We start from the raw sequence: 14699 nt of genomic DNA, 5'->3' as shown, positions 1-14699 counted from the left end.
CAAGAGGGAAGGTAGATACAGAGAGATAAAGAGAAAGAAATACCCACAGCACTGTTTTGCCACTTACAGGTGGGGATTAGGGATTGACAACTGGTCCTTTTGCACTGTAATGTGTGCATTTAGCCCAGTGCACTACTGCCCAGTCTCCTTACAAGTTAATTTTAAGCCAAAAAGTAAGCTATATAGCATTTCATTTTTCATTTTAATATTTTTACTTATTTTTATTTGATAAAGCAGAAAGAATTTGAGAAGGGAAGAGATGATAAAGAGGGAGAGAGGCAGAGAGACACCTGCAGTATTTGCTACACTGCTTGAGAAAGTTCCTTCCTGCAGGTGGGAAGTGGGGATTTAAACCTGGGTTCTTGTGCATGGTAACATATGCACTTAACCAGGTGTGCCACCACCTGGCCCACTCATATAGTATTTTTAAATAAATTTAGAGGATTATCAACTGTTATACTTTCATATGTTGTACTGAGGGAGGTTCCTTCCTAATCATACTTCAGTAGCACAATGAATCACTATAATATCAAATATGTAATGTAAACTATCAAAAATCCTTAAAAAGTATCAAAACATATAAAAATACAATATTCCCTGATGTCAGTAATCCTGAAAACCAGGTACTGCTTATTAAGTAATCCAACAACAGTAAGAAATTTTCCTTTCAGAATTAGAAACTGAATAGATATAATTTTTATCTAAAAAATTCAATTTAATCACTTCTTTCATTTTATATTTGCTCTTGGGTCTTCTAGGGCAATTTTCTCATGTCAAACAAAATGTAATCTTCATAAGTGTAGTAAAAAGAAAAGATAATTCTGTAGAGGGAAATTATTCATGGCAAAAGTATTAAAGTTACCAGTCTTAATTTATTTTATATTTCTATTGGGCAAAGGAATTAATATTTGGGAGCTGAAAGTATATATTCAGCTCCTTGAGGAATACTAATTTGTTTGGGTATAAAGAAGAGAAGAAACAAAATAAATTATTGACTTCTGGATTAAATTTTCATAAATTAGCAAAAAAAAAGGGGGAGGAGGAGGAAGAGGAGGGAGGAGAAGAAGAATGAAAGAAAAAATAACAACTATTTGCTTATTAGTGGTCAAGATACTTACTACCTTTGGTTATAACTCTATATACACAACTCACTTGAAAAAAATGTGCAGGAATAGTCTTAGATCTGGATACACCATGGAGGTCTGTTGCTTCAAATTGCACAAACTGAATGTGATATTTGGCCATTTCTTGTTTAATGTACTTCATTCTAGAGCAGAGTTGAGGTGAAGTTGAAATTTGAGCCTTGTCCCTGGTATTATCTGCAAAGAAAGGAATAATTTCTATCATTCTTGTGAAGCAAAAGGAAACTAGAGAATTCCCAATCCTGGAACCTCTGGGGTAGGGCTCACTTCCCTGCATGCTTCTCTCAAGTCAGGCCAAATGATATTGCATCCACTGATCCCAACCTAATCCATGCAAGGAGTACCATCTCAGCATGCTTCACCTCAGACTGTGTATAGAGACATCAGGCATGGACTGCCAACCCTTCACCCTCATCACTGGGGTGAGACCTTCTCTTTCATGGTATTCTCTAATTCCATTGCAGGAGGTTCACTTCCTAATAAAGTCCCAAAACCTAGATATAGGCCATGTCCAGTAAGAGCATATATTCACATGGATCCATAAATTAGGGCAAAATATATACCTGAAAGCAAAAATACACAATAGTCTGTAGTGAGTCAGTATCAAGTTCATAATGAAATAGTGTCCACTTAGACTTAGATACCCTCCTCACCTACTTCCTATTACAGTTCTCTCACTCACTCCAAAGCTAACCTTAGCAAAGAAGGATTGCAAAAGCTGAATAAAGGCAAGAGACTGGCATACTTTAACGATGACTCCTTAGTCACTATCAGGCCATTCCACCATCTGGGACCCTAATTGGGGAATCCTGAGATTTCCAAACAGACTTGATGGGCCTAGACCTCAAATAAATCCTTCTGTCCATTGTTACCAGTCATTTCTATCAGGAACAACAAAATAGAACCCTTTGTGGGTCCCCATAGGACCTTCCCCTTAGCCTGGATCAACAATGGTAGAGAATGTTCCATCCTCTGAAGGGAGGATGGACAACATACACTATGATACACCTGAGGAATATGGGTCAGTACTCAGGCAGCATGGAATGTTCCTACTCATAACCACAGAATGTGAGCTCAGATCTAGAGGGATGTAGAGGTCACACAGGCTCTTAAGCTAATTATGGACCCCAAATAACATCAAATCTATAGGGTTTATAATCAACAATATTTATACCCCTTTCCTATATTAGGGAGCTATTCTCTTCCCTGATGCAGCTTTTTGGTCCTTTTCCCAGCCATGACATCATCTTCCCAGACAGTAATTAGGATCCACCTGCATATTAGATTTCAGGCTCAGGCAAAAAAAAAAAAAAACACTAGTAAAGCTACAGGCCCTTTGAAAGATAACTAAAATATGTCTACTAGCTATCTACAAAATGGAGGATCTCCCCTCCCCCCAACTCTTCATCTGCACTATTCTGCCTTTAGGCCATGATTGGTCAACAATTTATTTGGCTTTGTATGTTAACTCTCTTTTCAGCCACCACATTCCAGATGCTAGGAGGATGTGACCAGACTTCCCTGGACAGACAACCCGACCAATGTGACTTAGAGTTCCACTTCCCCAGAACCCTTCCCCACTAGGGAAAGAGAGAGACAGGCTGGGAGTATGGATCGACCTGTCAATGCCCATGTTCAGTGGGGAAGCAATTACGGACCTTTCACCTTCTGCATCCCACAATTATCTTGGGGCCATACTCTCAGAGGGTTAAAGAATAGGAAAGCTATCAGTGGAGGGGATGTTAAACGGAGGTCTGGTGGTGGTAATTGTGCGAAGCTGTACCCCTCTTATCCTATGGTTTTGTCAATGTTTCCTTTTTATAAATAAAAATTAGTTTTTAAATGAAAGAAAATAAGCAAGCACTTTTCTATGAAAATGAAAAAGAATTTTTCATAGTTCTATATTCGAGATGTCAGTAGATCTGTTTTTTTGAGTATTTCACTCTTTGGATTGTAGATAATCATCCTCTTCATGTGTGTCCTAAGCTCCTTTATTTCAAAAAACATATTGAACACTTCAGATCTCATTTAGCATTAATTGCCTCTTTAAGAATTCTGTCACCAAATGCAGCCCATCCTGATGTGCTATTAATAAGGATTTTTATGTATGAATGTGAAGGAGAGACACAATCAGTCCATTATAGTATATTATTCAACTTCCACTTTCTTCAGAATCCTTATCACCATCTGCCATATTGTATAATTGGTTAAATACTTATCATCTGTTTCTCCACTTGCATATTAACTCCAGATGAATAAGTGTTACTTATACCTGCATTCCCAGTACCTGTAGTATTTCAGGAATATCACAGGCATTCAATAACTATTTTTTCATAACAAGGTATATTAATTAATTAACATGTCACATGAAAATTTTAATTTGTCTAATTAGCAAGTAAAAGCTGGCATCAGATAATTGTTATGTATCCTAAGTATTTATTTTTCACTTGAAAGTTCAATTCTTTTATCATATATGAAAACCTTTTACTATCCAATTTCATTTTCAAGGCATCAACTAATCTTACTGCACCATAGTCTAAATTTCTTTTCTTCAAATAAATCATACTGTTAGCTCCAATTAAACCCTTTGGTCAACCCTTCCCAAATGCACATGATGAATAGCAGATAATTTCCAGTTCAAGGGATCATTTATTTTTCTTACAGTGTAGTTTCTGGGAGGTATTCTTCTGCCCTATCCCTCAGAGGACTAATAAATTAAATCAATGTAATTTTATAAAGGAAGTTTTCTGCTGTGAGCACTTATAGGGAAAAAATAAGGAAACTCTTTTTAAAAGACCTTCAAGGTACAACATCAAGTAGAATGCCTTGGAGAAATATTGTTTGTGCTCAGTGACAATGAGGACATACTTCAGTTACAGAGAACGAGTCATCGTCACTTATAAAAGGTAGATTGAACAGGCATTTGGGCTTTGAGAAACATATATATTTTTTTTTCAAAAAGGGAAAATCCATTTAAGAGCATATTCTGACACATTCAGTTTATGTAAGGTTTAGGATGATATGCCATATTCCTTCTTAGACCTGCCATTTCTTGGTCATACTGCTACTCTGAGGTTTCCCCCCTGAGAGCAAATGAGACCTCATGCACCTCCCATATCATGTCAATCCAGCAATGTTGGAAATCCCAGATGGCAGAAAAGCATAATATAAAAAAAAAACAGGAAAAGGTAAAAGCAATACCAATTGGAAGAAAAAACAACCCTCAGTTTATTCATTTTTAACATTCAAAAATAGTTATTGCAGAAAAGAAGGTACCATGTTGAAATGTGCTAAATTAATTTGGGGGATTGACTTTTTACTTTTATATTATTTATTAGTGGTTTCTTTGGGACATGTAAGTTATTGGTGCTTTGGATCTGTAAAATAAAAGTAAAATTAAATACAGCTCTCAGTCGAAGAGGAAAGTTCTGAATTAACCAAATTAGATCATAGTGGTTCTAATACTCTTAGTCAGTTGATTAGTATAAACAGAGTCTGTGACCAAGCAAGAGAAAAGAAAAATTATTATTAAAAAATCATAATTACTGATAAAGAGAGAAGAGAAAGACTGGCCGGTAGTGGCACACCTGGTTAAATGCACACATTTAAATGTGCAAGGACTTGGGTTCAAACCTCTAGTCCCCACCCACAGGGGGAAAGCTTCATGAGTGGTAAAGTAGGACTGCAAATATCTGTCTGTCTCCCTCTCTATCTACCCTTTCTCTCTCAATTCCTCTTTATCTCTATCCAACAATAAAGAAAGAACATTATTAAAAGAGAGAGATTTGAGTTTGTGTTGATAGTGAAATAGGGAAAAAAACTCTAGGATTATTTTTAGAAATAGAAGACGCAACACTTACAGGCATCTAATTTTTTACAAGGGGCTTCAAACTATTAAATGAAGAAAGAAGAGTCATTTCAACAAATGGTGCTGGGAAAATTGAAACATGCAGAAGAATGAAACTGAGTCACTACATTTCACCAAACTCAAAATTAAATTCTAAAACGGATCAAGGACTAGTATATTGGATCAGAAACCATCAAATAATTAGAGGAAAATATTGGTGGAACATTTTTTGGTCTAAATTTTATAGGCATCTTCAATGATACAAATCCAATTGCAAAAAAAGACAAAAATAAACCAATGGGACTACATCAAATTATGCCATTTCCACACACCTAAAGAAACCACCACCCAGTCTATTCACAGAATGGGAGATTTTTACATGCCAACATCAGAGAAAAGGATAATAACCAAAGTATATAAAGAGCTCACCAAACTCAGCAACAACAACAACAACAACAACAAAACACAAATGACTCCATCCAAAAATGGGAAGAAGGACATGAACAGAATATTCACTAAAGAAGAAATCTAAAAGGCATATGAAAAAATGCTCCAAGTCACTGACTGTCAGAGAAATGCAAATAAAAACAACAATGAGATACCACTTTACACCTGTGAGAATGTCACACATCAGAAATGATAGCAACAATAAATGCTGGAGAGATTGCTGGGGTAAAGGAACCCTCCTGCACTTTTGGTAGGGATGTAAATTGGTCCAGTCTCTGTGGAGAGCAGTCTGGAGAAATCTCACAAGACTAGAAATATACCTACCTTATGACCCACCAATTTCCCTCCTGGGGATATATGCTTAAGAGTCAAACACGGTCTTCCAAAAAGGTCTGTGTATACCTATGTTCACAGCAGCACAATCTGTAATAGCCAAAATGTGGAAGCTACCTAGGTATCAAAACAACAAATGAGTGACTAAGAATACTACTTCGCTACTAAGAATGATGAATTCACCTTCACCTCATCTTGAATGAAGTTTGAAGGAATCATGTTAAGTGAGATAAGCCAGAAAAAAGAAGGATGAATATGAGATAATTTCACTCTTGAGCAGAAGTTGAGAAATAAGAACAGAAAGGGGACGAGTGAGGCTGTGGCACACCTGTTGGGGCACACATATTTCCATGCTCAAGGACCTAGGTTCAAGCTCCTGGTTGCCACCTGCAGGAGGGAAGTTTCAAAAGTAGTCGAAAAGCACTGTAGGCTTCTCTCTTTCTCTATATGTGTCTCTAACCTCTCAATGTCTGTCTTATCACATTAAAATAATAAAATTAAAATATGGACTGAGGAGACAGCATAGTGGTTATGCAAAAGGCTTTTATGCCTAAGGAACTGAGGTCCCAGCATCAGTCTCCGGATTCACCATAAGCCAGAGCTGATCAGGGCTCTGGTCTCTCTATCCCTCCCTTCTCCCTCCCTCTGCCTCCCCTTATTCTCTCTTTCTATATATATCTTATTAAAATGAATAAATAAATATTTTATACATAAATAAATATTTTAAAAAGAAGGAGAAGGAGGCAGAGGAGGTGGAGAAAGAAGAAAAGGACGGAAAGGGGAAGCACATAGTAGAACTTGGACTGGGTCTGCTGTATTGCACCAAAGTAAAAGATTTGCAGGGAGGGGACACAGACACTTTCAGGTCCTGGTGAATGATGATAGAGGAAGATTTAGGCTGGGATAAAAGTATTTTGCAGAAAATTAAGAAATTTTACACATACAGTAACAACTACATTTGCTGTGAATCATTAACCCTACCGAAAAAAAGCATAAATAAAATTAGATCTTCATGGAGCAAAACAAACTGGTATTTATGAGATGGAAGTCTTTCTCAAGAAGCAGGCACTCATTTTTCCTGTTTCATTAAGATTTTTTTAACTTTAAAGAAGTTTAAAAAATGTTTTTAAAAATAAGGAGTTTAGGGTTGAAACATGCAGAAGAATGAAACTGAGCAACTATATTTCCCCAGATACAAAAGCAAATTCCAAGTGGATCAAGGACTTGCATGTTAGACCAGAAACTATCAGATACTTAGAGGGAAATATTGGCAGACTCTTTTCCGCATAAATTTTAAAGACATCTTCAATGAAATGAATCCAATTACAAAGAGGACTAAAGCAAATATAAACCTATGGGATTATATCAAATTAAAAAGCTTCTGCACAGCAAAAGAAACCACTACCCAAACCAAACAGAATGGGAGAACATCTTTACATGCCATACATCAGACCGGAGATGAATAATCATAATATATAAAGAGACTGCCAAACTGAACAACAAGAAAACAAATAACCCCACCCCAAAATGGGGGGAGGACATGGACAAAATATTCACCACAGAAGAGATTCAAAAGGCAGAGAAACACATGAAAAAATGCTTCAAGTCTTTGTTAGAGAAATGCAAATAAAGACAATAATGAGATATCACTTCACTCCTGTGAGAACGTCATACATCAGAAAAGGTAATAACAGCAAATGCTGGAGAGGCTGTGGGGTCAAAGGAACCCTCCTGCACTGCTAGTGGGAATGTAAATTGGTCCAACCGCTGTGGAGAACAGTCTGGAGAACTCTCAGAAGGCTAGAAATGGACCTACCCTATGGTCCTGCAATTCCTCTCCTGGGGATATATCCTAAGGAACCCAACACACCCATCTAAAAAGATCTGTGTACACATATGTTCTTGGCAGCACAATTTGTAATAGCCAAAACCTGGAAGCCACCCAGGTGTCCAACAACAGATGAGTGGCTGAGCAAGTTGTGGTATATATACACAATGGAATACTACTCAGCTATTAAAACCAGTGACTTCACTGTTTTCAGCCGATCTTGCATGGAGCTTGAAAAAAATCGTGTTAAATGAAATAAATCAGAAACAGAAGGATGAATATGGGATGATTTCACTCTCAAGCCGAAGGTGAAAAACAAGATCAGAAGAACAAATACAAGTAGAACCTGAACTGGAATTGGCCTATTGCACCAAAGTAAAAGACTCTGGGGTGGGTAGGGGGAGAATACAGGTCCAAGAAGGATGACAGAGGACCTAGTGGGGGTTGTATTGTTCTATGGAAAACTGGGAAATGTCGTGCATGTACAAGCTCTTGTATTTACTGTCGAGTGTAAAACATTAATCCCCTAATAAAGAAATAAAAATATATAAGGAGGTTAATAGTTGATGAACAACAATAACAACAAAAAGGGATAGAGAAAAAGAACTGTGATTTCAATGTCTATTAGGAGTGGGATGCTACCTTACTACCTAGAGAAATAACTGTGTTTTGAATATCTATTGTAGCTGGGGGGGGTGACTGATTAACATCCACATTGTTAAGATTTTTTTGAAAATCTATGAGAATGTGCAGCAGTTTGTACGCTTGAAGAAAACTGGTAGGCTAAGAATAGAAAACTGTATAATTGAGGGAAAGTGAAGGAGACATGGGAAAACCTGCCACAAAAAAATATTCTGACACCCCAGTTCCCACCCCTTCATCACAAGGCACCTTTCTCCTTCTGAAAATCAACCAGTCTACTCTGGGCCACCCTAAATATAGGAGGCATTGATTAAACTGAGATTACCATCTCCAATACAGTAAGGTCAAGCAATAATGGAAAGGTCACCACCTCTCTTCTACAACCTGTGATGGGACTGACTTAGGTGGAACCATGACCAAAAAAGCTCTCTTTCCCATTCCCCCATCCCAACAGCTCTGGAATTTGCCACCTGTACATACTTGTGTTGTCTCTAGCCTAAGTCATGACTCTCTCTTGCCATCTCTGTGCTAAGAGGTTGTCCCTCAGGGACTTCCTCTAATAAAGTCTGCTTTGTATGGCGACTTCTCCTTCTGCATGATCTGTGATCTTTCTCACTCACATTTTAACAGAGAGGGAGATTTTGAGACGGTACCTCTCTCTTCCCCATTAGTCATTTTATTCTTTTTTCTCTTTTCTTCTAATAAAATTTTATGCATGTATGTATTTGGCTTTCCTTATCAACAGTTGTGTATGTTATTGTTTTAAATTTTAAATATATTATTTTCAGACTTTGTTTTAAATTCATAACACAACTTTTGGCCTGGAGCTTCTTAAGACTAAGAAATAGGGCTGGGGAGGATAGTATTAAGGTTATGAGATGACTTCCATGGCTGAGGCTGTAAGTCCCCAGGTTCAATTTACAGTGCTACCATAAAGCTAGATCTGAGCAGTACTTTGGTAAGAAATAAATATAAAAATAATGAAGTGACAGATTCCCATATTGAGGCCAGGAAGTACCTGGGAGAATACAGACACTACGACATCACATCAAACTACATGTTCTTTAGGCACATAGGTTTCCCATACCATTGGGGAAGGAAATAGATGTTGCACTAGAAAGTAAGTGAAGGCAGAGCTTACAAGTTTATATGAATTGGAGTTATGGGCAAGGTGGGCCTGCCAACATGTGAGTAAATGGTTCTCTATCTCTATCTCTATCTCTATCTCTATCTCTCTCCCTCTCTTGGACCATATATTCTCCAATATGTGGTTGTCTTCAATTCTCCTGAATAAAGTTTAAAATTCCTGAAAATCAAGGTTTCTCCTCAGATTTTTGTGGGTTTATATGTGACAAACCTTTAAACATGTGGAGAGTGATTTTGGCCATATTGCCCCCAGTACACCACCTCCCTTTCATACATGAAAATATTTCAAAAACTACATGCTATAGCCAATTTGACATTTATATATTTTCTCATTATCCTCCCCACTATTTGGAAACTTGTTGAATTAGTTAATAATTAAAGGTAAGTAAAATTCATTAAAAAAATCTGAATTTGAGCTTTCATTGGGGAAAAAATATAGATTAGGCAATAATGAGTAGATATTTCTCCTTAACTAGTTGGACCTCTGAGATTTGGCAATAGTTTATATATTTTTTATATTTTGTATACTTTTATTAGTATATTTTATATATTTTCTCATTATCCTCCCCATTGTTTGGAAACTTGTTGAATTAGTTAACACTTAAAGGTCAGTAAAATACATAAAAAATTCTGAATTTGAGCTTTCCTTGAGAAAAAAAATATAGATTAGTCAATAATGAGTAGGTATTTCTCCTGAACTAGTTGGATCTCTGAGGTTTGGCAAGAGTTTATATATTTTATATATTTTGTATACTTTTATTAATATATATCTTACATATTTTCTCATTATCCTCCCTGTTGTTTGGAAACTTGTTGAATTAGTTAACAATTAAAGGTCAGTAAAATTCATTTAAAAAAATCTGAATTTGAGCTTTCATTGGGAAAAAATATATAGATTAGGCAATAATGAATAGATATTTCTCCTTAACTAGTTGGATTTCTGAGGTTTGGCAAGAGTTTTCTGTAAAGGGTAAAAGACTATTTGCCACTTTTCAAGTAATATGATTATGCTGCAGCTCAACTCTCCAGTTACGCCATTGCATCACAAAAAGCCATAGACAATGTATAAATTTTATAAAACAGACAAACAAAAAAACACCCAGTAAGCTAAATTTGGCCTACGGGACATAGTTTGCCAATTTCTGCTCTAGTTTCTCATGGCTATCATTAAAACTAATTTTCTTAAGCCAGACTAGTCCTTACAGCATTAGTATTTGTAGCCCCTCATACTTAGAGGTCAGCAATGACCATATTCCTTACTTCATGGAGAAATTCATGAAGCTATTACACAGATGAATTTACAGCTGAGAGACGCCGTGATAAAAACAATCCCCTCAACCACCCATCTCCCACTAAAGATGTCCATATACTAAATAAACCCTGGAACCTGTTTCTGTGTTACTGAAGGACTACAATATGTATAGAATTGGAAGCAATCATATTAAACTAAGTCATAATACTGGATGACTTTATTCATAGTTAAGACTTAATTTTAAAAAGTAAAATACAGGTCCCAGGTGGTGCTGCACCTGGCTGAGCACACATGCTACAGTGTGCAAGGACCTAGGTTCGAGCCTCCAGCTCCCACCTGCAGGGGGAAAGCTTCACAAGTGATGAAGCAGGGCTGCAGGTGTCTCTCTGTCTCTCTCCATCTCTATTTCCCCCTACCCTCTCCACTTCTGGCTGTCTCTATCTAATAAATAAATATTTAAAAAAGTAAAATACAGGAGACATCATTAGTAGTAAACTGTGATCTCTTTTAGGAGATCCAAGGACTTAAAAGTTGGGGAGGTGGGGTTAGGGAAACTGCACTATGGTGGAAAGAGATGACAAATTGGTGGTGGGTGAGATGTGATGACACCTATCCTAGAGAAATTTAAAACTGTACCCCTGTGATAATAATAGTTACATAGATCAACATTTTCTCAAAAGAGTGATTTTAAAATTTTTTAAATATTTATTTATTTATTCCCTTTTGTTGCCCTAGTTGTTTTATTGTTGTAGTTACTGATGTCATCATTGCTGGATACGACAGAGAGAAATGGAGAGACAAGGGGAAGACAGAGGGGGGAGAGAAAAATAAGACACCTGCAGACCTGCTTCACCACCTGTGAAGCGACTCCCCTGAAAGTGGGGAGTCAGGGGGCTCAAACCAGGATCCTTACACTGGTCCTTGCACTTTGCACCACATGTGCTTAACCCACTGTGCTACTGCCCGAATCCCTATACTATTATGTTTAAGATAGAGACAGAGAGGCAGAGAGAGAGAGAGAGAGAGAGAGAGGCAGAGAGAGACAAAGAGTAGGAGTAAAAGAGAACACAATATCAAAGCGTCCTAACCTAGGTCATTCACATGGCAGAGTAGTACAGATAAAGTGATTTTAAAGAAGGAACTTTGCAGATGTAATTAAATTTACACACCTTAAATAAGAATCTAGTCCTTTATTATTCAGGTGATACCTTTGAAGCAGAATACTTGCTTCAGTAGTAGGCAGAAAATAGATGTGGAAGAAGGGGGATTCTGAAAGATGCAAAAACATGAAAAGCATTTGCTGGCTCTGAATGCCACAAATATCTTCTAGAAGATAAGTGCTATTTCAGTTAAGGGCCTGCAAAATAGCAGAAACCTCAATTCTACAACCATAAGAAACTGGATTCTCTGGGAAGTCTGAATAAATGAACTTGAAAGTATAGAGTTCTGAACGCCTCCAGATAAAAACTTAGAATACTCAAAATCTTGGTTTTGGTGTTGAAAAACCTAAAGCAACTAGTCAATCCAGACTTTTGACATATTATTAATTGAATTATTTGAAGATTCTAAATTGGTGGTAACTTGTTATAGTGGCATTGAAAATTACCACATATAAAGGTTTGATAGTGTTTACTTATCAGGATACAGTTCCTCCTTAGGTAATAAAAAATTAATCTTGCCCAAGAAAAGTTCTGAACTTTACCCTTAGGGCATAAGAGGTAGTTTTCAAGTTCTTGGAGTGACAAAAGTGTCTTTGTTTACCTGGGACCTATAGGTCACACTAGATAAACAGTGTCATTTGTTGCTGACTTACATAGTTTGACTCCAGGAGCTGCTGGAGACTGAGACCAGCCACGTGGTCAGTTGATCAATGGGACCCCAGTAAACCCATTGAATAGAAAGTCTCAAATGAGCTTCCCCAGTGGGCAGTATTCCATGCATATTGTCACATTTCATTGCCAAATGAATAGCATCGTCCATGATTCTACTGGGAAAAAACAAGCAGAAACTTCATGCTTAGATATTTCCCAATTCTTCTTAATGAAATCTTGGCCAATTTGAATCTGTATTATTTCACAATCATAAACCATAATTTTGAGTTTAAACCATAGCTTTCATTGAGTTCTTATAATAAAATAGCAATCTAACGTTAATCTTAGAAAACTCAAACTTGTACTTGGTAGCAGAAGCAAAGGTAGCTTAGTAGACACTGCTCTTCTAACTTTACCCCTGTAGTATTTCTGCCTTTACAAAAACTTTTCCCCTTTTGGAGATTGGGCTTTGTGCATGCATAATTTCAGTATATTGAAAGACTGTTTCCGAGAGAGAAAGAGAGAGAGAGAGAGAAGCAAGGAGAAGAGATACCAGCACCATAATTTTCTCACATGCCAGCCATAGCACCTTCCATGTGGTACCAACACATGAACCTCACTCATGTGCATGGTAAGACAGATACCAGTTAGTGAGAAATCTCTCTGTACCTGCCTTTTCAATCCTTTTATCATAGATTTAGTGTGGCATCATCTCTCTTTAGTTTTAGGTTTTTGTTTGTATTTATTTACTAATATGCTTGTTTATTTCTTTATTTTATTACTAATAAAATAAATAATATTAATGCAATATTCAGCTCTGGCTTAAGACAATGCTGAGCATTGAACCTGACACCTGAGAATCTAAGACATGTAAGTCTTCTGTACAACAATTATAATATATTCTCATCCCTCTGATTTTTTATAATTTAAATATTTTATCTATTTATTTAATACAGAGAAATCAAAAGATAATGGAGAGACAGAGAAGGATAGAGAAAGGAGACACTTGCAGTTCTGCTTTGATTCCCTTTGTTGGTAGAGGCCAGGGCCTTGAACCTGGGTCATTGATCATGGTAAGATGCATTCAACCATCTTTGCCACTATTTGGTCCTTTCCTTTGACTACTTGTTGACATCAGCAGCCTAAAAAAAATCAACCAATACACTCAAATATCAAAATGGTATAACATTATTGATAGGTCAAAAATGTATGAAGACACATAATTTTTTAAGTGTTTTAGATAACCATCCTTGCAAACCCTCAGTTTTCCAAATAAGCAGTTTAATAGTAGAAAAACTGCAGGTTCCCAGAAGATGGTGGACTGAGAAGCTGCTAGTGGCTTGAGCTCTGACCACATCTCCTGGAAACTGTAGGATTTTCTGCCTTTAGTAGGCTAGTCAATAGGGGGTCCTAGCGGTAACACCAAGGAGGTGACTATAACTTAATTTGGATTAAGAAGAGTAGGAAAAAAGGGGAAAAAATTTTTTTCCTTTTAATTTTAAGCATACCTCCTCCCCCTTGCACCCCCCCCATTACCAGTCCCTGGGGACCAGCTCCTAGCAGGGCCTGCTAGGAGCTTCTTTCTTTACCAAATTCCTGTCCCACCAGGGAGTATCATTCATTCTAAGTCTATACCCTTCTGAAACCTCTGGCCTTTTTTCTTTCTAAGTAGCCAACCCCCCCACCTCATCCCACATAGCTAATTAAATAAATAAAAATAAATAAATTTAAAAAAAACCCTTTCCTTTCACTGCTCTTTTATGACTGTTCTTTTTCTTATCTTTTTCTTTTTTCTCTCTCTCTTTTTTTTTATTTTTCTCATTCTTGTCATACTTTCTTCCTTAATCCTACAGCTTCCAAAGCCACAGCCCCCAGCCCCCACACCACCAAACAGTGTGCTTTTTTGAATTCACTGATACACATTTGGGAATTATTTTGGGGAAGAATTCTGACTCATTGTGGACTCTCACTACGAGTGTCTCTGCTCAACTTCCCTTCCTCCTTTAGGCACCCCTAGAATATACAGTGGATAGTAGATTTGCATAACTGTCTATTTCAGCTATCCTTGTCTAGTCCTGAGTTTTTTTTTCTCATTATTAACAATCAGCTGCCTCTGATCACAAGGTTTGAGGTAATCTGGGACAGGGTTTTTATTTTAATTTTTTTACCCTGCTCTATTTTACTATTAATAATATATAAAGGCATATATCTTCCCCCCCTTTAGGTTGATCAGAATTAACTCTTAGCATAT

At 37.0% G+C, this 14699-nt stretch overlaps 1 protein-coding gene across 1 annotated transcript in view; it reads right to left on the bottom strand.

The window, feature by feature from the left end:
* Positions 1-14699, bottom strand: part of LGSN (lengsin, lens protein with glutamine synthetase domain) — an 81241-nt gene that overhangs the window by 13409 nt on the left and 53133 nt on the right. The window contains 1 exon segment of the mRNA XM_060190824.1: positions 1153-1319. Coding sequence (XP_060046807.1) covers positions 1153-1319 — 167 coding nt within the window.

Source organism: Erinaceus europaeus, chromosome 4, assembly GCF_950295315.1.
Source record: "Erinaceus europaeus chromosome 4, mEriEur2.1, whole genome shotgun sequence".
In the NCBI taxonomy this organism is placed as follows: Eukaryota; Metazoa; Chordata; class Mammalia; order Eulipotyphla; family Erinaceidae; genus Erinaceus; species Erinaceus europaeus.
This window is presented reverse-complemented; position numbering and strand designations above follow the sequence as displayed.